Raw genomic sequence first — 23,531 nt, forward strand, 5'->3', positions numbered from 1 at the left:
TTTTTCCTCCCTTCTCCTGCCTTTTTTTCCTTTTTTTCTCTCTTACCCACAAGCGACACAAACAACCTGAAACTGCAAAAAGACCAGAGCTGCACCCAAAGAAGAGGCTTCCCAACAGTAGAAACAGAGAGACAAATTTCACTCTGCTATAGCAGAGAAGCCACAAGTTGCTGTATATTTGTATAATTATTATTTTTTCATTTTTCTCACCTGTTTTATATTTTAGTAGTATCTTTGTATTCCTCCTCTTTCTGTATAGACTTCTTTGCCTTGGCTGGTTATATTGTACCATTTGACAGGTTTCCCCTGTTCTCTCTTCCACAGTGTATTGCTAATTTTCTATACTTCACATCACTTGTGTGCCTTTAGCATACCACCCAATGTTCTATACCCCCTATCTACACAGATCACATAGAGTCTGTCATATGACTGTTGCTCTAATATTATTGTAAATAATAGCTGTTCTGTACAACTGTAAATACTTCACAAAACATCTCCCAGATCTGAGTCCACTTCACGGTTTCTTGAATTCTATTCCTGAAGTAATTAACTCTATTTGCTCATACATTACACCTATTTACTATCCTTTACTCTCACCTTACCCCAGAATCTGACCAACTGCAACCTCACTGCTTTCTACATCCAACTCACAAGTCTTCCCTCCCAAACAAGAGACTTATCTTGTGTCCATCCTCTCTTAAAAGTGGAAAGTTGGGTTGAAGATTATGGTTAACACTGTATGTAGCCTAAAGATCTTCTATCTCTGTCTACTGGCTGTGACTGTAAATGTGATAAAATACTCTCTTGCTCTTATAACCACTTTGCCTCCCCCTCCAACTGATCACACACAAACAAAGAAAGGAGTAGGTAGAAGCAGAGAACGCCAGGATAATTGAAGGAGACTGCACCACTGAATTTCACAGGCATTCCACCACAGAAGTTCACACCATAAACCCAGGGAGTCAGAAAAGATCAATTTAAGAAGCTGAGGCTAACAAGAAGAGTTTCACAAACAATGAGAAGACAAAGAAACAATCCGCAAGTGAAAGGAAAGGAGGGAGCCTCAGAAAGAATGTTAGATAAAAGAGAGGCAAGTCAGCTATCAGATATGGAATTCAAAGCACTGGTTATCAGGAAATTCAAAGACCTCACAACGAGCTACCAGAAACTAGAGGGGAGCTACAATGAGCTCTCTGAAAACTATATCAACATGAAAAAGGAAATAGAAACTATCAGAAAAGGCCAAGAGGAAATGAAGAATACAATTTTGGAACTGAAGAACACAGTAGAAGGAATGAAAAGCAGGATCAATGAGGTAGAAGATCGGATCAGTGAGCTGGAGGACACAGTAGAAAGAATCTCCCAGAAAGAGCAAGAAAGGGAAAAGAGGATCAAAAAGAATGAAGAGGCATTAAGAGAAATGCAAGACAACATGAAACGTAATAATATCTGAATAATAGGAATACCAGAAGGAGAAGAAGAAGAACAAGGGATAGAAAACCTATTCGAAAGAGTAATGCTGGAAAATTTTCCTAATTTGATGAGAGAATAAGTTACATGAATCCAGGAATCACAGAGAGTCCCATTCAAGAGGAACCCAAAGAGGCCCACTTCAAGACACATCATCATTAAAATGGCAAAATTCCAAGACAAAGAGAGAATCTTAGAGGCAGCAAGGGAGAAAAAGGAAGTAACATACAAGGGAGCCCCAATAAGGTTAGCTACTGACTTCTCAATGGGAACACTCCAAGCAAGAAGAGAATGGCAAGAAATATTTCAAGTAATAAAAAAACAGAGGCCTACAACCAAGGCTACTTTACTGAGCAAAGCTTTCAATCAAGATAGAAGGCCAAACAAAGAACTTCCAAGACAAAAGAAGTCTAGTAGAATATGCCTCCACCAAGCCAGCAATACGAGAAATACTATAAGGACTGCTTTAAGGAAAGGAAGGAAAAGAGAGAGACAGAGAGGAACTCTGGTACAAAATGGCAATGAACAAGTACCTTTCAACAATAACCTTAAACATAAATGGATTAAATGCTCCAATCAAAAGACATAGAATAGCTGAATGGATAAGAAAGCATGACCCAGACATATGCTGCCTACAAGAGACCCACCTCAGGACAAAAGACCTACACAGACTGAAAGTGAAGGGCTGGGAACAAAATTTCCCAAGCAAATGGACAAGAAAAAAAAAAGCCGGGATAGCAATACAAAATAGCAAGACAAAATAGACTTCAAAACAAGGGCCATAAAGAGAGACTCAGAAGGTCACTTCATAATACTCAAGGGAAGAATCCACCAAGAAGACATTAACATCATAAATATTTATGCACCCAACATTGGAACACCCAAATATATGAAGAAAATCTTAGAGGATTTCAAGAAAGATATTGAGAGCAACACAAGTATAGTAGGGAATTTTAATATCCTACTGTCAAAAATGGGCATATCTTCCAAACAAAATATCAACAAAGGTATTGTGGCACTGAACAATGCCCTAGGTGAAATGGACTTAACTTATATAGAGAGAGTCCTTCATCCCAAAGAAGCTAAATACACATTCTTTTCAAATGCACATGGAACATTTTCAAAGATAGACCACAAGACTGGACACAAAAGGAGCCTCAACAAATTCAAGAAAATTGAAATCATACCACGCATTTTCTCTGACCACAAGGGACTGAAACTGGAAACAAACCCCAAAGGGAAAATCCCTAAATATCCAAATACATGGAGATTGAATAGCATGCTGTTAAACAACAAATGGTCCAGAATGAGATTTGGGAAGAAATTAGAAAGCCTCTGGAAACAAATGAAAATGAACTCACAACAACCCCAAAATTATGGGACACAGCGAAGGCAGTCCTGAGAGGGAAGTTCATAGCAATACAGGCTTACCAAAAGAAGACAGAAACATTTCAAACAAACAACCTAACCCTACACATGCAAGAACTTGAGGAACAACCACAAAGACAGCCCAGAGCAAGTACAAGGAAGTAAATAACCAAGATCAGAGCAGAATTAAATGACATAGAGACTAAAAGCACAATTCTAAGGGTCAATGAATCCAGGAGCTGCTTTTTTGAAGAGATAAACAAAATAGACAAGCCTTTAAGTAGGCTCATTAAGAAAAGAAGAGAGAGGACCCAAATAAACTAAATCAGAAATGAAAGAGGAGAGATTATAATTGATGCCACAGAAATAGAAGAAATTATAAGAAATCACTATGAAGAACTGTATGCCAAGAAATTTGAAAATGTAGGTGAAATGGACAAATTTCTAGAAAAATATAATCTTCCAAAACTCAATGAAGAAGAAGTAGAAAGCCTGAACAGACCAATAACAGCAGATGAAATTGAAGCAGTAATCAAAAACCTTCCCTCATACAAAAGCCCTGGACCAGATGGTTTCACAGGAGAATTCTACAAAGCATTTAAGGAAGAGCTAACCCCGATTCTTCAAAGACTATTCCAAAATATCCAAAAGGAGGGACAACTCCCCAACTCTTTTTATGAAGCCAGCATCATCCTAATTCCAAAACCAGGTAGAGACACAACAAAGAAAGAAAACCTCAGGCCAATATCACTGATGAACATAGATGCTAAAATCCTCAACAAAATATTGGCAAACCACATCCAGCAATATATTAAAAAGATCGCACACTATGACCAAGTGGGGTTCATCCCAGGGATACAAGGATGGTACAATATTCACAAACAGTAAATGTAATACACTGCATAAACAAAAGCAAAAATGAAAAACACATGATCATATCAATAGATGCTGAAAAACCATTTGATAAGGTATAGCACCAACTTATGATAAAAACACTCAGCAAAGTGGGAATAGAGGGAGCATTCCTCAACATAATCAAGGTCATATATGAGAGACCTACAGCCAACACCATACTCAATGGGCAAAAAGTAAAATCTTTTCCACTAAGATAAGGAACAAGGCAAGGTTGTCCACTTTTACCACTTTTATTCATTATAGTATTGGGAGTTCTAGCCACAGCAATCAGACAAGAAAGAAAATAAAATGCATCCAAATTGGAAAGGAGGAAACAAAACTGTCATTATTTGCAGATGACATGATAGTGTACATGGAAAATTCTATAGACTCCATCCAAAAACTTCTCAACCTAATAAATGAATTGGCAAAACAGTAGGATACAAAGTCAATATCCAGAAATCAAAGGTGTTTTTGTATACCAACTATGAAATATCAGAAGCAGAAATCGAGAAAAAAATCTCATTTGATATAACAAAAAGCAAATAAAATACCTAGGAATAAACCTAATAAAAGAGGTAAAAGATCTGTATGCAGAAAACTACACAACACTGAAGAAAGAAATCAAGGAAGACACAAACAAATGGAAATGTATACCGTGTTCATGGATTGGAAGAATTAACATCATCAAAATGTCCATACTACCCAAAGCAATTTACACATTTAATGCAATACCTNCATTATAGTATTGGGAGTTCTAGCCACAGCAATCAGACAAGAAAGAAAATAAAATGCATCCAAATTGGAAAGGAGGAAACAAAACTGGCATTATTTGCAGATGACATGATAGTGTACATGGAAAATTCTATAGACTCCATCCAAAAACTTCTCAACCTAATAAATGAATTGGCAAAACAGTAGGATACAAAGTCAATATCCAGAAATCAAAGGTGTTTTTGTATACCAACTATGAAACATCAGAAGCAGAAATCGAGAAAAAAATCTCATTTGATATAGCAAAAAGCAAATAAAATACCTAGGAATAAACCTAATAAAAGAGGTAAAAGACCTGTATGCAGAAAACTACGGAACACTGAAGAAAGAAATCAAGGAAGACCCAAACAAATGGAAATGTATACCGTGTTCATGGATTGGAAGAATTAACATCATCAAAATGTCCATACTACCCAAAGCAATTTACAGATTCAATGCAATACCTATTTAAGTACCAATGGTATATTTCACAGACATAGAACAAACACTTCAAAAATTTATATGGAACCATAAACGACCCTGAATAGCAGCTGCAATTTTGAGAAAGAAGAACAAAGTAGGAGGGATCACAATACCTGATATCAAACTGTATTACAAGGCCACTGTAATCAAAACAGCCTGGTACTGGCATAAAAACAGGCACATAGACCAATGGAATAGAACAGAGAACCCAGAATTTAACCCAACTCTCTATAGTCAATATTTGACCAAGGGGGCAGTAACATAAAATGGCGTAAAGATAGGTTCTTCCACAAATGGTGTTGGGAGAACTGGACAGCTACATGCAAAAAAATGAAACTCGAGCATCGACTTACACCATACACCAAAATAAATTCAAGGTGGATAAAAGACTTAAATATAAGCCATGACACCATTAAAGTCCTAGAGGAGAACATTGGCAGGAATATCTCAGCTACTTCACCAAGCAACATTTTTACTGATATGTCCTGTAGAGCAAGGAATATAAAGAAAAAAATAAACAAATGGGATCTCATCAAAATAAAAAGCTCTGTGTGGCTTAAGAAAGCAGTATTAAAATAAAAAGACAACCAACTATATGGGGAAACATATTTGCCAATGATACCTCAGACAAAGTTTTAATCTCCAAAATATACAAAAAACTCACATGACTTCACTCTAAGAAGGCAACTAACCCAATTAAAAAATGGGAAAAGGACATGAACAGACAATTCTCCAAGGAGGACATACAGTGGATCCAGAGACACATGAAAAGATTCTCAATATCACTAGCTATCAGAGAGATGCAAATTAAAATCACAATGAGATACCACTTGATAGTGGTCAGAATGGCCATTATAAACAAAGCAATAAACAACAAGTGCTGAAGAGCTTGTGGAGAATAGGGACCCTAGTTCACTGTTGGTGTGATTGTAGACTGGTAAAACGATTATGAAAAACAGTATGGAATTTTCTCAGAAAACGAAAAATGAGCTTACCTTGTGACCCAGCAATTCCACTGCTGGGATTGTATCCTAAGAACCCTAAAACACCAATCCAAAAGAACCTATGCACCTCAATGTTCATAGCAGTACAATTTAAAATAGCCAAGAGCTGGAAGCAACCTAGGTGCCTGTCAGTAAATGAATGGATCAAAAAGTATGGCACTTATACACAATGGAATTCTGTGCAGAAGAAAGTAAGAAGGAGCTCCTACCCTTGGCAACAGTATGGATGGGACTGGAAAGCATTATGCTGAGTGAAATAAGCCAGGTGTTGAAAAACAAATACCATATGATCTCACTTTTAACAAGAAGCTAAACAACAAAACAAACAAGGAAAGAAAGTAAAAACATAGACACTGAAATAGAGAACAGGGGGACAGCGACCAGAGGGGAAAGGGGAGGGAATTTCAGAAGAAAAAGGGGAAGGATTTACAAGAACTAGTATAAAGGACACATGGACAACAACTAAGGGGGGGTGGAAATGGGAGGGAGGTGGGGAGCACGGGGTCGGGGATGGATTCGGATGGGAGTAAAAGACAGAAAACTGTACTTAAAAATAAAAATAAATAAATAAATAAATAAATAAATAAAAATGCAAAAAAAAATGTACCTAAAAAAGAGATCCTAAAAGAAAATATATAACAATGGAAGAAGGTGAAGGAGGGAGTGGAAGCCACACTAACCTCAATCCAGGACTGATCTGTAAATACAACTAAAAGGTGGAGAAATTACCCATTAGAAACAACTGAACAAGAGCGAGAGAGAGAGACCTCCGGCCAAGATGGAGGCGTAGGTGGAAACTCTGTGCCTCCTCACACAATCAAGTTTAAAGGCAACAAAAGTTTAGTAACAAAAACGCAACCAAAACACAGAAAATTGATCTGTATGGAAGTTGGACAGCAATGAACCATTCAGCCAGACTGATAAGAGGGGCACAGTCAGCGGCTGGTGGAGCTGGGTCGCACAGGAAAAGGTGGCTGGCTGACCCAGGTGCACAGGTGGCGGTTGGCAAATTCCAGGTGTGGGGTTGCAATGGGCAGAGCCAGTGAGGGTACAAGGTGGCTGGCTGACCTCGGTCACACATTTGTGCACAGAGAAACCAGGCACAGGAGTGAGGAATGAGACAGACCGTGTAACCCACGGCCCCAGCACCCCAGCACTAGGAATTAAAGGCTAAAAGCACTATTTGAAAAAACTTTCATGGTTGAGGGGCCAGGAGAAGCTCTCAGGCTCACAGAGAGATTGTTGGAGAGATCCACAGTGTCCTGTAGGGTGCACAAGCCCACACACCAGGAACCAGCACCAGAAGGGCCCAATTTGCTTGCAGGAAGCAGCAGAGGGGACTGAAATTTCAGAGAGAGCAAAACAAACACCATTGCCCCTCTCTGACCCCGCCCCCACATAAGTGTTACAACCCAGAGACTGGGTTGCCCCACCCTGATGAACACCTAAGGCTCCACCCCTCACATGTAACAGGTGTGAACAGACCAAAACATGGCTCAAAAACAGCTCAAAGCCCCAGAGTCAACACTTCTAAGCAACCAAGAGATAGCCAACTTATTAGACCCACAGTTCAAGACACTGGATGCTCACAGAACTGGTTGATTTTAGTCACAAATTACAGGAACAAATGAAGGCTAAACTAATTGAAATGAAGGGAAATGTACAGGAAACCGATAGTGATGGAAAGGAAACAAGGACTCAAATCAAGAGAGTGGACCAGAAGGAAGAAAAAAGTGACTGAACAGAAAAAAATGAAGAAACAAGAATACAAAACAATGAGGAGAGGCTTAGGAACCTCCAGGACATCTTTAAACATTCCAACATCCTAGTTATAGGGGTACCAGAAGGGGAAGAGGAACAGCAACAAGTGGAAAACTTATTTGAACAAATAATAAAGGAGAACTTCCCCAATCTGCCAATGGAAATAGACTTCCAGGAAATCCAGGAAACTCAGACACTCCCAAAGAAGGTGGACCCAAGGAGGAACACACCAAGGCACATCATAATTACATTAGCCCAGATTAAAATGAAGGAGAGAATCCTAGAAGCAGCAAGAGATAAGGGGACAGTCACCTACAAAGGAACTCCCATCAGACTGTCAGCGGATTTCTCAAAAGGGACCTTCCAGGCTAGAAGGGGCTGGTAAGAAGTATTCCAAGTCATGAAAGGCAAGGACCTACAACCAAGATTGCTCTATCCAGCAAAGCTTTCATTTAGAATAGAAGGACAGATAAAGTGGTTCTCAAATAAGGTCAAATTAAAGAAGTTCATCATCACCAAGCCCTTACTATATGAAATGTAACGGGACTTATCTAAGAAAAAGAAGATAAAAATATGAACAGTGAAAGGACAGCAAACTCACAGTTATTAACCACCACACCTAAAACAAAAGCAAACTAAGAGGACAGCTAGAACAGGAGTGGAACCATAGAAATGGAGATCACATGGAGGGTTAGCAACAGGGGAGTGGGAGGAGGAGAGGGGGGTAAGGGTTCAGAGAATAAGTAGCATAGACAGTAGGTAGAAAATAGAGAGGGGGAGGGGAAGAATAGTATGGGAAATGTAGAAGCTAAAGAACATGTAACACATAGACATGAACTAAAGGGGGGATGGGGGAGGGGTGTGCAGGGTGGAGGGGAATTAAGGGTGGGAAATGGGGCAACTCTAATGGCATAATCAATAAAATATTTTTTAAAAGAGCAAGAGGGAAACCTCAAAACCTCATACACACAGAAGAACAAGCTTCAGCAAAACCTGTTCACACCTACACAACAGAATAGAAGACGTGGTGGGTGGAGTGACCCTAAGTTAACCATCTGGAGGAAAGGACCCACCAAACAAAGACCCAAAAAGAATCAAAATCCAAAGACATACAGAGAGCCAACATAAATAACAGCTCAACATCAGTGAGCTCGGGAGAACAATGAATCTGCACCACTGAATCTCACATCTATTCTACCACGGAAGTTCACACCATAAACCCAGGGAGTCAGATTTCATCAATTTAAGAAGCAGAGACTAACAAGAGGAGTCTCACAAACGATGGGAAGACAAAGAACAATCACCAAATGAAAGGAAAGGAGAAAGTCTCAGAAAGAATGCTAAATGAAATAGAGGCAAGTTAACTATCAGATATTGAGTTCAAAACAATGGTTATCAGGAAGCTCCATGAGCTCACAGAGAATTACCAAAAACTACAGGGAAACTACAATGAACTCGCTGAAAACTGTATCAACATGAAAAAGAGAATAGAATCTATCAACAAGGGCCAAGAGGAAATGAAGAATACAATTACTGAACTGAAAAACACAGTAGAAGGAATGAAAAGCAGTCTAGATGAAGGAGAGGGTTGGATCAGCAAGCTGGAGGATAAGGTAGAAAAAAACGCCCAGAAAAAGTAATGAAAGGAACAAAGACTCAGAAAGAATGAAGATGTGTTAAGGGAACTTCAGGACAACATGAAATGTAATAATATCTGTAAAATGTAAATGTATTTTACATATACATTTCATGACCTACATTTATATTTACATACATGACCTACATATGAAATGTATATGTAAAAAAGGACCTACTCATAAAATGTAAAATGTATTATACGTAAAATGTATGATAGGAATAAATACCAGAAGAAGAAGAAGAAGAGCAAAAGATAGAAAATCTTTTTTAAAATGTAATGATGGAAAACTTTTCTAATTTGATGAGAGAAAAAGTCATACAAATTTAAGAAACAGAGAGTCCCAATCAAGAGGAACCCAAAGAGGCCCACTTCAAGGCACATCATAATTAAAATGGCAGAATTCCAAGATAAAGAGAGAATCTTGAAGGCAGCAAGGGGGAAACGGGAAGTAACATTCATGGGACACCCCCAATAAGACTAGCAGCTGACTTCTCAAGGGAAATGCTCCAAGCCAGAAGAGAATGGCAAGGAATATTCCAAGTGATGAAAACCAGAGGCCTGCAACCAAGACTACTCTATCCGGCAAAGCTGTCAATTAAAATGGAAGGCCAAATAAGGAATTTCCCAGACAAGAAGCCTCAAAGAATACGTCTCCTCCAAACTAGCAGTGCAAGAGATGCTAAAGGGTCTGCTTTAAGAAAAGGAAAAAAATGAATGAGAAAGAGAGGAAAACAGTTACAAAAGAAGTAAAATGTCAGCGAGTAAGTACCAATCTATATAACCTTAAACATAAATAAATTAAATACCCCAATCAAAAGACATAGAATAGCTGAATGGATAAGAAAGCATGACCCACACGTATGCTGCCTATGAGCAACCCACCTCAGAACAAAGGACCTACTACAAACTGAAAGTGAAGCACTGTAAAAAATATTCCAAGCAAATGGACAGGAAAAAAGAGCCAGGACAGCAATACTCATATCAGACAAAATAGACTTCAAAACAAGGGCTGTGAAAAGAGACCCAGAAGGTCACTTCATAACACTCAAGGGAGGAATCCATCAAAAAGACATAAACATAGTAAATATATATGCACCCAACATAGGAGCACCCAAATATATAAAGGAAATCTTGGAGGACTTCAAGAAAGAATTTGACAGCAACACAATTATAGTAGGGGATTTTAACGCCCTGTCAAAAATAGATAGATCTCCCAAACAAAATATCAACAAAGATACTGAGGCATTGAACAATGCCCTAAATCGAATGGACTTACCTGATATATATAGAGCCTTTCATCCCAAAGAAGCAAAACACACCTTCTTTTCAAATGCACATGGAACATTTTCAAAGATAGACCACATGATAGGAAACAAAACAAGCCTCAACAAATTCAAGAAAATTGAAATCATATCAAGCATTTTCTCTGACCACAAGGGACTCAAACTAGAAACCAACCTCAAGGAAATGACTCAAAAACACTCAAACTCATGGAGACTAAATAGCATGCTATTAAACAATGAATGCGTTAAATAAAAATAAGATCAAGGAAGAAATCAAAAAGTTTCTGGAGACAAATGAAAATAGACTCACAACAGTCCAAAACTTTGTTTTGGACACAGCAAAAGCAGTCCCGAGAGGGAAATTCATAGTGATTACAGGCCTACCTAAAAAAAGATAGAAACATTTCAAACAGACAACCTAACCCTATGCCTACAAGAACTCAAGGAACAACTACAAAGACAGCCCAGAGCTAGTAGAATGAAGGAAATAACCAAGACCAGAGCAGAATTAAATGACTTGGAGACTAAAAGCACAATTCTAAGAATCAGTAAATCCAGGTACTAGTTCTTTGATAAGATAAACAAAGTCGACAAGCCTTTCAGAGGGCTCATCAAGAAAAAAAAGAGAGAGAACCCAAGTAAACACAAAGAGAAATGAAAGAGGAGAGATAACAACTGATATCACAGAAATACAAAGTATTATACGAAATTACTATGCAGAATAGTATGCCAAGAAATTTGAAAACCTAAGTGAAATTCACAAATTTCTAGAAAAAATATAATCTTCCAAAACTGAACAAAGAAGAAGTGGAAAGCCCAAACAGACCAATAACAACTGACAAAATTGAAGGAGTAATCATAAAAACTCCATAGCCTAACCTGATGGTTTCACAGAAAATTTTACAAAGCATTTAAGGAAGAGCTAACCCCTATCCTTCACAGACTATTTCAAAAAATCCAAGAAAACAAAAGACTCCCAAACTCTTTTTTGAAGCCAGCATCATCCTAATCCCAAAACTAGATAAAGACATAACAAAGAAAGAAAACTGCTGGTCAATAACACTGATGAACATAGATACTAAAATCCTCAACAAAATATTGGCAAGTCACATCCAGCAATACATCAAAAAAGATCATACAGTACGATCAAGTGGGATTCATCCCAGGGATGCTAAGATGGTATAATATTCACAAATCAATAAATATAATAAATCACATAAACAAAAGCAAAGACAAAAATCATATGATCATATCAACAGATGCAGAAAAAAGTCTTTGATATGGTACAGCACCCATTTATAATTAAAACACTCAGCAAAGTGGGAAGAGAGAGAACATTCTTCAACATAATAAAGGCCATATATAAGAGACCTACAGCCAAAACCATATTCAGTGAGCAAAAATACAATGTTTCCCACTAAGATCAGCAACAACGCAAAGATATTTGCTTTCACCACATCTATTCAACATAGTAATGGAAGTCCTAGCCACAGCAATCAGACAAGAAAAAGAAATAAAAGGCATCTAAATTGGAAAGGAGGAAACAAAATTGTCATTGTTTGCAGATGACATGATAGTGTACATTAAAAATTCTAGACATTCCACCAAAAAACTACTTTATTTACTAAGTGAATTTGGTAAAACAGAAGGATACAAAGTCAATATTTAGAAATCAAAGGCATTTTTGTACACCAACAATAAAAAATCAGAAACAGAAATCAGAAACAGAAACAGAAACAGAAAACAGAAATCAAACAATTTGATGCAGTAACAACTAAAAAATAATGTACCTCGGAATAAACCTAACCAAGGAGGTAAAAGACCTGTACACAGAAAACCACACAACACTGGAAAAAAGAAATTAAGGAAGACACAAACAATTGGAAGCATGTACCACACTCTTGGAATAGAAGAATTAACATCATCAAAATGGCCATACTACCCAAAGCAATTTATAGATTCAATGCAATCCCTATTAAAGTACCAATAACATATTTCACAGACATAGAACAAACACTTCAAAAATTTATATGGAACAATAAATGGCCCCAAATAGTTGCAGCAATTTTGGCAAAGGAGAACAAGTTCCAGGGATCACAATACCTGATATCAACCTGTATTACAAGGTCACTGTAATCAAAACAGCCTGGTACTAAGAACAATCTGACAATAACCAGAGTGGAGGTGGGAGAATATAATGGGGAGAACAGGGGGATGAGATTACAGGAAAAACCATGAAGAACACATGAACAAAACCAAGAGGGGGTGGAATTAGGGGAGGGAGGTGGGGATGGCTGGGGTGGGGGGAGTTCTTGGGAGCAAATGCAGACAACTGTACTTCAACAACAATAACATAGGTTTTAAAAAAGCAACCTATGTTACAAAAACAAAAATTAAACTGCATTTGATTAAAAAAAACAAACAGTCTGGTACTGGCATAAGAACAGACACATAGGCCAATGGAACAGAATAGAGAACTCAGAAACCCAAGAATTTGTGGTATATTAATATTTGACAAAAGGGGAAGAAGCATAAAATGGAGTAAAAATAGCCTCTTCAACAAATGGTGTTGGGAGAACTGGACAGCTACATGGGAAAAAATGAAACTCGATCACCAACTTGCACCATACTCAAAAATAAATTCAAGGTGGATAAAAGACTTAAATATAAGTCATGACACCATAAAAGTCCTAGAGGAAAACATTGGAAAAAACTTCTCAGATATTCCATGCAGCAATATTTTCACCAATGTGTCCCCTAGAACTAGGGACATAAAGGAAAGAATAAACTAATGTGACCGCATTAAAATAAAAAGCTTCAGCATGGCAAAAGAGAACAACATTAAAATAAAAAGAGAGCCAACTGTATGGAAAAACATATTAGCCAGTGATACTTCAGACAAGGGCTTGGTCTCCAAAATATATAAAGAACACATGACTCCCAAACAACCCAATTAGAAAATGGGCAAAAGACCTGAACAGACACTTGTCCAAGGATGACATAGAGAGGGACCAGAGACATATGAAAAGATGCTCAGCATCACTAGCCATCAGAGAGATGCAAATTAAAACCACAATGAGATACCACTTCACACCAGTCAGAATGGCCATCATAACCAAATCAACAAACAAGTGTTGGAGAGGATGTGGAGAAAAGGGAACCTTAGTGTACTGTTGGTGGGAATGCAGACTGGTGCAGCTACTGTGGAAAACAATATGGAATTTCCTCAGAAAAGTAAAAATGGAACTGCCTTTTGACCCATCAATTCCACTGCTGGGAGTATAGCCTAAGAACCCTGACACACCAATTCAGAAGAATCTATGCACCCCAATGTTCTTAGAAGCACAATTTACAATAGCCAAGTGCTGGAAACCACCTAAGTGCCCATTGGTAAATGAGTGGATCAAAAAACTATGGTACATTTACACAATGGAATTCTATGCAGCAGAAAGAAAGAAGGAGTTCCTACCCTTTGCAACAGCATGGATGGAACTGGAAAGCATTATGCTGAGTGAAATAAACCAGGTGGTGAAAGACAAATACCACATGATCTCACCTTTAACAGAAACCTAAACAACAAAACAAACAATCAAGCAAAATATAACCAGAGACATTGAAATTCAGAACAATCTGACAGTAACCAGAGGGGAGGTTAGAGGGGATAATAAGAGGTACAGGGGAAAGGAATTTCAGGAACAACTAGAAAGGACACCTGGACAAAACTGACAAAACCCAGCGGGGGCTGGAATCAGGGGAGGGAGGTGGGGATGTCTGGGATCGGTAGTGAGGAGAAAATGCAAACAACTGTACTTGAATAACAATAAAATAAAATAAATGAAATAAGACAAAAAAATTAAAGAATGAAATTTTACTTTTTGCTACAGCATGGATGGACCTGGTGGGTATTATGCTATCTTAAGTAAATCAGTCAGAGAAAGACAAACACCACGTGATCTTATTTATATGCGGAATCTAGTGAACAAAATAAACAAATGAACAAAATAAGCAGACATACAAAATAAAAACAAACTCATAAGTACACAAAACAGATTGACAGCTGTTAGAGTCGGGGGTTGGGGGACTGAGCGAAAAATGTGAAGGGATTAAAAAAAAAAGCAAAATCTCATAGACACAGATAGTAGTGTGAATAGTACAGTGATTACCAGAGGGAAAGAGTAGTGGGGAAAGATAGATGATGATAAAGGGGGAAAAATGGTGATGGAAGGAGACTCAACTTTGCACTGTGAACACACAATACAATATAGAGGTAATGTATTACAGAATTATACACCTGAAACCTATAAAATTTTATTAACCCACATCACCCCAATAAATTCAATAAAAATTTAAAAAATAAGAAATAATCTGACTGCTGACTCTGTGCAACAGATATATTAATATTTTTAAAGATAGTATAAATGTAGAATAAATAAGTAATAAATAGGAATAAATAAGTGATAATAGGAAAATTAAAATAAATTAATAAAATATGTTTAATGAACTACAGCAAAAAATAATAAAACAAAAACAGATTTTTTGCAAAAATAATAAATTTGGCAAACATGATTATTACAGTTTGAATTATTATTCTCACATTTAACTTCTCCTTATCATAGAATTTTATATTCAAGTCCTTTNTAGTATAAATGTAGAATAAATAAGTAATAAATAGGAATAAATAAGTGATAATAGGAAAATTAAAATAAATTAATAAAATATGTTTAATGAACTACAGCAAAAAATAATAAAGCAAAAACAGATTTTTTGCAAAAATAATAAATTTGGCAAACATGATTATTACAGTTTGAATTATTATTCTCACATTTAACTTCTCCTTATCATAGACTTTTATATTCAAGTCCTTTGTAGAGCCTCCCACTAGATAGAGGACATGGAGTAAATACCTCAGTCCTCTTGATATTTGGCTCGGTTTTGTGACAGTGAGCAGACATGAAAGGATCAGCAGCTCTAAATGTGCTTGTAGGCTTAACATGGCCTCTTCTTTCTTTTTCCAATTATGGAAAGAATATGTCCCTGGTAGCCACTAACATAAGAATAATTATGTGATGTGCAACAGACACTTACCCACCTGAAAGACTGAAGTAATAAATAGCTGTTAAAGTCTAGCCAAGCATTGACAGTTAATAGCACAGTCTCTGAAATCTGACTTCTTGTTTTTATAGTCCAATCTTACCATTAGCTGGCTGCATGTTCTGTGACAAATCACTTACATGTCAAATTACTTAAATTATTTGCATTAATATTCTTATTAGTAAATTGGGAGTAATGGGGTTAAGGAACATGACATGAGTTAATACAAGTATAGTGCCTGGCACTTAGTAAGTGTAATGAGAGTAGCAAGCACTAGAACAAGTAGGGTATATTATAGGAATGCAAGGATTGTTCAACATCAAAAAATGAATTCATGTAACTCACTAATTTAGTTTATGACAACTTTAAGAGTCTCACTGCAGATATGTAGAATCTTAAAGCTGTAAGTTCTCCCTTTTCTCAAAACTAATACATGGTCTCAAAATTCTTCATACATTTCTTCCCAGACTCCTGCGATGAAACTTTCTAGAATTGATTTAAAACATAATCCAAATACATGATTATTGTCCTACACTTTTGTCATTGAGATCCTAGTTTCATCTCTGATTCACCACACCTTTGGCCATAGAGTTGTGTCTCCTTGAAGTGAAAGGTGTGCAGTAGCTTTCTTTCTTATTTCTTTGCATATGTGAAATGTAGAGAAAATGATGATGCCAATGGTGAATAATACCTGCTCACAGAAGAACCACATGTCACTGGAGGAAATGCTACTTTTTGGCCCACCTGACTTGTTGTTGGGTCCCTTTATTGACTGATTATAAATGATAACCTTTCTCAAGAGTTAGTTCTTCAGACAAGGGACTCTGTAAGGGTCTCTATCTGGACATTCCCTACCTTCAAAATCATATCAGTGAACATTTCAATTCATAGTCTCTTGTTCTTTGAGTCCCCATGTCGCTGCTTCAAGGGATGCAACTTGCTCATTAGAGTTTAAACCCTGGCTAGCTTTCATGACATTCACACAGCCCCAGGGAAACCATCTGAGTGATGGACATACACATTGCCCCCAAAGAGTCCTGCTCCCAGCTCTATTCTCCCATTTTCATCTCCCCATGCCACAGCAAGATGAGGCCATCTGCTGATTTAGTACTTCAGTAATTTTAGAACAGGATATAATTCCTCCATTTCTGCCTCAGGTAACTTAATCAGGGAAAGCAAAGTAATCTGAACAACTCTACTTGCAAAGATTGGGAGGAGGATAGTACAGTCGCTTCCCTCAACCCACAGGGAGAGAAGAGGAAGGAATAATTTCCTTTCAAAGTGCATCAGTCTTCTTTCCCCTCTTTATGGACCAAGGGGCTGGGAATTATCAAGTCACTTATGTTGAACACCCCCCTCCTTGCAGGTTCCATAGTTGGGTCCCTTGGGCATTTCCACAACCTAAAAAAATGAGGCACTTAGAGCCTCTTATTCTCCCCTGTGAGATCCAGGTGCTGGCACCCAGGAACAGTAGATAACTCAACCCACACTGGACACCACTTTAGTGTTATTAGATGAAAGGAAACGCAAACAAATCATGTGATAAAGTTCAATACACATTCATGATTAAAATGAATCACAGCAAGCTAGGAAAACCCCTAAAACAAGAAACATTTTCTGTGGTATAATATTGGAAGTGTTCTCATTTATATATTCAGGGCCCCACCCAAAAGATATCTTTTATCATTGAATATCTTCAACAATATATAAGGGCTCCTGGCACCTTTAAAATAATATCTAAGAAATGTTAATTTAAAAATGTGTGAGACTACTTCATACAATTAAGAAGACAATATAATAAAAAAATTATACCCATCCTCAAATCAGAATTTTCTAGTATATGTTGAGTGTGGGCCTGCGAACCACATGATCACGGTTCAAATCCCAGTCAGGGCACATGCCTGGGTTGCAGGCCAGTCCCCAGCAGGGGACTCATGAGAGGCAACCATACATTGATATTTCTCTCCTTTCCTTCCCCTCTAAAGATAAATAAATAAAATATTTTTTAAAAAGAGAGAGTAGTATCTTTCAGGTAGAAGTATTTTTCATTTGACACTGATAGTGCAATAAAAAAAGAAATGTTAGTCATAACAAATAAGCAAAAATTTCTGTCATTAATAAATATAATCAAGTATTTATAAAATATAAAATGACCAATTATATTAGAAATATTAGGGGATGAATGAGAATTCACAAAGATGGCTGAATATAAGTTCAACAACAAAAATAAATTCTATAAACCAGCAATGATTAATTTAAAATGTGATAAAGTGACATTGTAACAATAGCAAATAAAACCATAAAGTAAAAAAGAAACCTAATAAGAAATGAGAAAACATCAATTTTTAGAGGATTAGACTGTTCATCTGTAAAATAGGGAACATATACTTTTCCTTCTTGCTCTTTGAATTTTGGGGAAGGCTCAATAATTTGTCTTTTGGGCCCTAAGCACATGTAGGAAGGTGACCAGACTAAAAATTACCATTCACAAAAGACTGAAAAATATTTCTGCTCATTCTCATTTGGCTTTGTGGATTTTGATCCAGAGCTTACTCTTGCTTAAGAAAGGAATCATGTGCAGTGAGGAAGAGAATTCAAAGATGAGAAGGTGGGAGAAGTGGGGATCTTTCTGAAATGGGACATGTATGTGGATGCTTCCTCGAGCCAGTAGGGACATGATACTATTCCCACAGAGCACTGGAGCATAGTCCCATTCCATGCATACTTGAGACTGGGGTGGCTTACAGAGACGTGGGACAGCCCTGATTATAGAAAACATCCAGGTGGCTGAGTGAGAAATGGAAGACATTTCTCCAAAAAAGGACTACATAGACTTAGAGCAGGAGTTATCTTAATTCCAGACATCAACACTGATATTCTTCCAGATGTTTTCTGTATTTCTTTATTTGCCCAGCAAACCTTTGAGTGGAGAGCAAGTTGCCCTCCCACTCAACAAAGAAAGCATAATCTGAGACTGAATTTTCCATTTTTTTAGGTAAGTGGGGACTCAGATCCAGTTAAGTTGATTTATAAAAATACAGAAATGTAATGTTTCTTGGAACCAGAGCAATGGAAGCTGATGTTAACACATCCACGAATTATTACAATTAAATCATCTCTGTTCAGTGAGAGAGTAGGGCAGATATGATTATAAGCTTCAGGTCCAGGTAGATGGGTTTGAATCAAGTCTCTGCCACTTGCTCTATGTAATCAAACTCAGAAACATTTAACTTCTCTAAGTCTCCATATCCTCATGTAAAAGACATGGAAAATAATGCTCATCCCACAGCATTTAAATATTTAATATTTTATTTGCCAGAAGTGCTTGTTAAGGTGTTTGGTACATAGCATGTGTTCAATAAATAGTGGTGTGATGAGTGGTGTGAACATCTCTTGAGATCCAAAGTTGTGGGGAGATATGACAGGAAGTTACTTGGGTTATATTTGGGGTGGGGGTAAGATCTTCTCTGGAGGTATAGGTATATATTAGGTATAGGCTATTTGCTTTTAGGTTGGAGAGTTGAGTTGGCACCCGAGACTCAAGGGAGTGGATAATATGCACCAATCACTATGGTTGGATTGGCCTTCACTAATGCTGGGACACCAGTGGTGCTCTGATCTCATGGAGAGCTGATTCTATCATATGCTCAACCAGAACTGCTAAATCTTAATGAGATTGGGTAGGCAGTGGGCTGCAGAGAAAGAGTAGAGTGGGTCAGGAATCAGGCACCTTCTGTGTGATTTTGGAAGGAGTTTCCATCCCAGCATCTCACTGTTACCATCTATAAAGGAAGGAACTGAATATAAAGAGGAAGAAAGAAGTCTGTCTCTTGACACAGGGCTAAGTTAGGAGTGGGTGCTGCAGGGGGCGTGTCAGACTGATTAGTGATCTAGGGGGAAGCGTCGGGGCTCTACTCGGGGGAGAAGTGGCCTCCAATTTGAATAGCCACAAATAAATTTTGTTACAAAGGAGTGATAGCATTTCATATATCAGGTGGATCTGCAGGATAGAGACTGAAAGGCAAGGCAGGACCTTATCTCTCCCATTGCCTTGATGCATGGTCAAAACTCACAGATGGCCAGTCGATACTGCAGGCAGCTCTTATCATTCCACTGCCCATCTTTGTACATCTCCACGCACTTCTCTTTGCCCTGACCCCTAGGCTCCCCTGGGTACCAGTTAGTATAATTTACAGGGGTTCTATCCAGGTAGTAGAAGACTCCAGAGGTAGGGTCCCCAGTTAGACCCAGGTAGGCATAAGTGTTGTGCTTCTTCACGATGCTTGCAATGGCGTCATTCTCTTCTGGACTCATTGGGACTGCAATGCTGCCACCAACTCTGTCACATAACTCTCTAATGGTGTCAAAATTGGCTGACTGCCCATTGGTGGAGAAGACCTTCGTTCCCACTCTCAGCATGGAACCCTGCAAACTGAGGACTGAGAGCAAAGGAATATGGGTCAGGCCACTGGCCTCTTTGTCCCACTTGGGCTCTGCCTTCATACTCTCTCCAGTCTCTTCTCTGCCCTTCTGTCTTCCCTCCATCTTCCAATCCTAGTCTTTCTAAATTCTCCTCTGTGCTTTCATTATTTTATTCATTCACTCATGCATTTAACAATTATTTTTAACTGTCTTATTATGTGCCAAAAACTACAATTTCCTAGGACCCAATAGAAAGCAAGATAGGCAGAGAACTTGCTTTCTCATGACATGAGGAACTAATCTATGTCCACCTCTGTCCCCTCTGGGCCATCAAAGACATCAGAAAAGGGAAGCATCATTATTTTCCCCAAGACATGCATGTCCACACCCATACTAGGTTCTGGAGCTTGGTGTTGAAGATGAGGGGAACTTAGGGAGAGCCCCACCTTGTCTTATAAGCCCCTAGGGGGCCCCTTACCTCCTTTTGACTGCAAGATTTGATGTCTCAAGTTGTGGAGTGTGTTTTGGAGCTCCTCATCTTGATAAGCTGGAAGCCCTGTAGAGAAAACCCCACACAGGATGAGGGCAAGCCAACAGAGACCTCCAGTTGCTGCCAAGCAGGTGTGATACCCCCTGCAAGCCTGACATTCTTCTCTCTACTTGTCCATACCCATGGTGCAGGCCCCACTGTAAGGGTCCATTACACTGGAGTGTGTTTCCACACTCCCAAAACATGTATCCTTTCATGCAGCCTTGCACCTGCTGAGCCCCTCTCTGCTCTCCTCGCCTGTCACAGTTTTTAATGGCTCTTTCTGTTCACTTCTGTGGGTTTCTCTGATTTCTGTGCAAAGGTCCCTCCCCACCCTCCACCAAGGGCAAATGTGGTTCCCTTTATACTTCCCTGATGGATCTTGATTATTATTCAGTTTCCCTCTGCATATGGGGCCCCCAATCACACCATCTGCTTGGCTCTTTGGTCCACAAGACCCGCTGTATTTTTCAGAATGCTCCCACCACCTAACCCCTAAGTGCCTCCCCTGCCTCCCAGTACTGCTCCTTTTCCTATACCCATCACCCTGTGCCTTTCTTATAGCAGCCATGATGCATGGAGCACTTTCAACGCCCATCAGTCTCTGCATTATGGCCTATTACCCATACTCTTCTGATTTCTCTCCCCAACCTTGTAATCTCTTATTGAGATTGAGCAATATGCCCTTTGGGGGCCTCCACAGTTTTGTCTCATTCCCATCATCTCTCATGTGACTATGTCATGGGCACTGTGTCCAGGTTGCCATTGCCCACCTTCCCCATCTTGCTCACCTGGAGGGCCCCTCTCACCAGGTTCTCCCTTTTCTCCACGCTCACCAGCAATGCCAGGGGCTCCAACCAGCCCATCACGCCCAGGGAGGCCTGGCATTCCTCCAGGGGGCCCCATGGGGCCTGCAGAGAGAAGGGGACATGGATATATGATATCTATCATCCACAACAAGGTTGGATTGGTGTGCCTGGACCTCCATTATCAGCCAGGCTGACTCATCTGTTAGCACATAGGCACTTTGAGGAGAAACCCTGCCAGGGCGTTCCAGTCTAAGGGCTCCAGGAAACTCCCACTGTGCCCCACCATCCAGCTGACCCTTCCACCCAGTCCAGAGTCCTGAACACACTGGGCTCCTGAAAACAGGTCACTGTCCCTCAGCTGAAGAAGGGGTCCCCCAGCCAGTACCTGGAGATCCAGGGTCTCCTTTGATTCCATCTCTTCCATCTCTGCCTGGCAGGCCATGGGATCCTGGAGTGCCAGGGATGCCTGGGCTTCCAACACAAATTTCCTTCACTTCACACTCGATGCCAGAGACCACCAGCAGGATGAGGGAGAGGGCCAAAGAGCACAGCAACATGGCTGCTGTTCCAGCTGCTCCTCCTGCCCAAAGAAAGGGCTGCCAGACCATCTGAAGCATTTGCAGAAGTCTCCCCTTCCCTCCCATGGCTGAGCCCCAGGGCCAGGGCAGGTATAGGCAGGAGCTCTGGGAAGACCCAACTTATCCTTGGGAACTCCTAGCGTCATCTGGCATCTAACATAGTCTCATGCCCCATTGCTCTGGCCTGGGGTGGTGTGATACCTGGGCAAGTGAGGAGGTATAGGGCAAATAGATCTGGAGAGTCAGAGCACCTAGGTTCTAATGAAGTCTCTGCTTGTACATTGTATGACCATGAGGAACTCACCTCACTATTGCTAACTTCAGCTAAAACTTCCTTGCCCTGGAGATGATCCTAACCTGTCCCTCCCAGGCTGTTAGGAAGAGGATGTGGCCACTCATTCACTCATTTACTCTGTCTCTTACCCTCTCAGCTACCCTCTTTTCAGGTTCTAAGGGACCATGTTCCTGAGGATGAGTGAAGATAACCAGGGTCCATGGCCTGGACACTCCAAGATGAGGAGTTCCCTCCCCCTGTTGGGGTAACCCCTGCTCCTTGGCAGGCTGTTTTCTGCCCTCCGACCCCCAGCAGACCCTGCTAAAATCTTGGTGAGAATGGACCTAGCTGAGGAACCCAGAAAAATATAAGGATATTTGCAAGCCTTTCTGCTTCTATCACAGTTAAAATTTTGTGAAACAACTACAGGAATGTGGGCAGAGGCCCCCTCCTTCCCAGCCTGGCTCCGAGTTAAACCTGTGACTGCTGGGCTGGTTCTCACTGTCTCCAATGCGTGTACTGGGGAGCACCCAGGAGATGGAGCTTAACTCACCTACACACACAGAGCCTACGTGGATCTCTACCTCCAGGTCAGAGTGGAGAGGTAGACGGCACCATTTATATGGATGCAGACTTCCCCTGAAGCCTGGAGAGGCTCCTGCAACAAGGACCTCTACTCCAGGGAGGGCCAGGCAGGAAGAAGTCTTATTTACACAGCACATTTCCTCACAGAGCACTCAGGCTGGAGGGGCACTTAGGAAACCTGCTAAAGAGAAACTCCAGGTCTGTAAGAAGGGAAATTGCTCATGGGCTGGAGGCTCCCCACTCCCCATAACCAGTTTCCAAGCAGTGCAGGATGGGAGTACTTACACAGGGTTAGGAAATCCTCCCCCGCCTGGACTTCCCCCAACTATCCTGGCTGGTGACATTTACATGCCATGATCATCACCCCCCAAATGCCCACCACCAGGAGACAATACCAAGGCTGGACTCTTCCCAGGAGAGCAAAGAAGCAGATTAAGAGCATGCAAGGATATCTCCATGGGACTCCTCTCTGGGGCCATGACAGCTCCAGAGCCTCTTTAGCTCTTGGAAGGTTCCATGTGGTTCCAGACAGTGGAGAGGCCCTGATTCAAGTTGAGGGTCATCGGGCTGATCTGGAACAAACTGTCT

The 23,531-nt window shown here is 39.8% G+C and overlaps 1 protein-coding gene across 1 annotated transcript; it reads right to left on the reverse strand.

The window, feature by feature from the left end:
* Positions 1-19,040: 19,040 nt before the first annotated feature.
* LOC118996157 (pulmonary surfactant-associated protein A-like) lies at positions 19,041-23,114 on the reverse strand. Its single transcript, XM_037059431.1, has 5 exons — positions 22,912-23,114; positions 21,892-22,086; positions 21,489-21,608; positions 20,647-20,724; positions 19,041-20,185 (listed from the first exon to the last, which is right to left on the reverse strand). The coding sequence occupies exons 1-5, from the start codon at positions 23,078-23,080 to the stop codon at positions 19,809-19,811; spliced, it is 939 nt and encodes a 312-aa protein (XP_036915326.1). The 5' UTR covers positions 23,081-23,114; the 3' UTR covers positions 19,041-19,808.
* Positions 23,115-23,531: the final 417 nt, after the last annotated feature.

Source organism: Sturnira hondurensis, unplaced genomic scaffold (assembly GCF_014824575.4).
Source record: "Sturnira hondurensis isolate 20B ecotype Veracruz unplaced genomic scaffold, ASM1482457v3 Scaffold0010874, whole genome shotgun sequence".
Taxonomy (NCBI): domain Eukaryota; kingdom Metazoa; phylum Chordata; class Mammalia; order Chiroptera; family Phyllostomidae; genus Sturnira; species Sturnira hondurensis.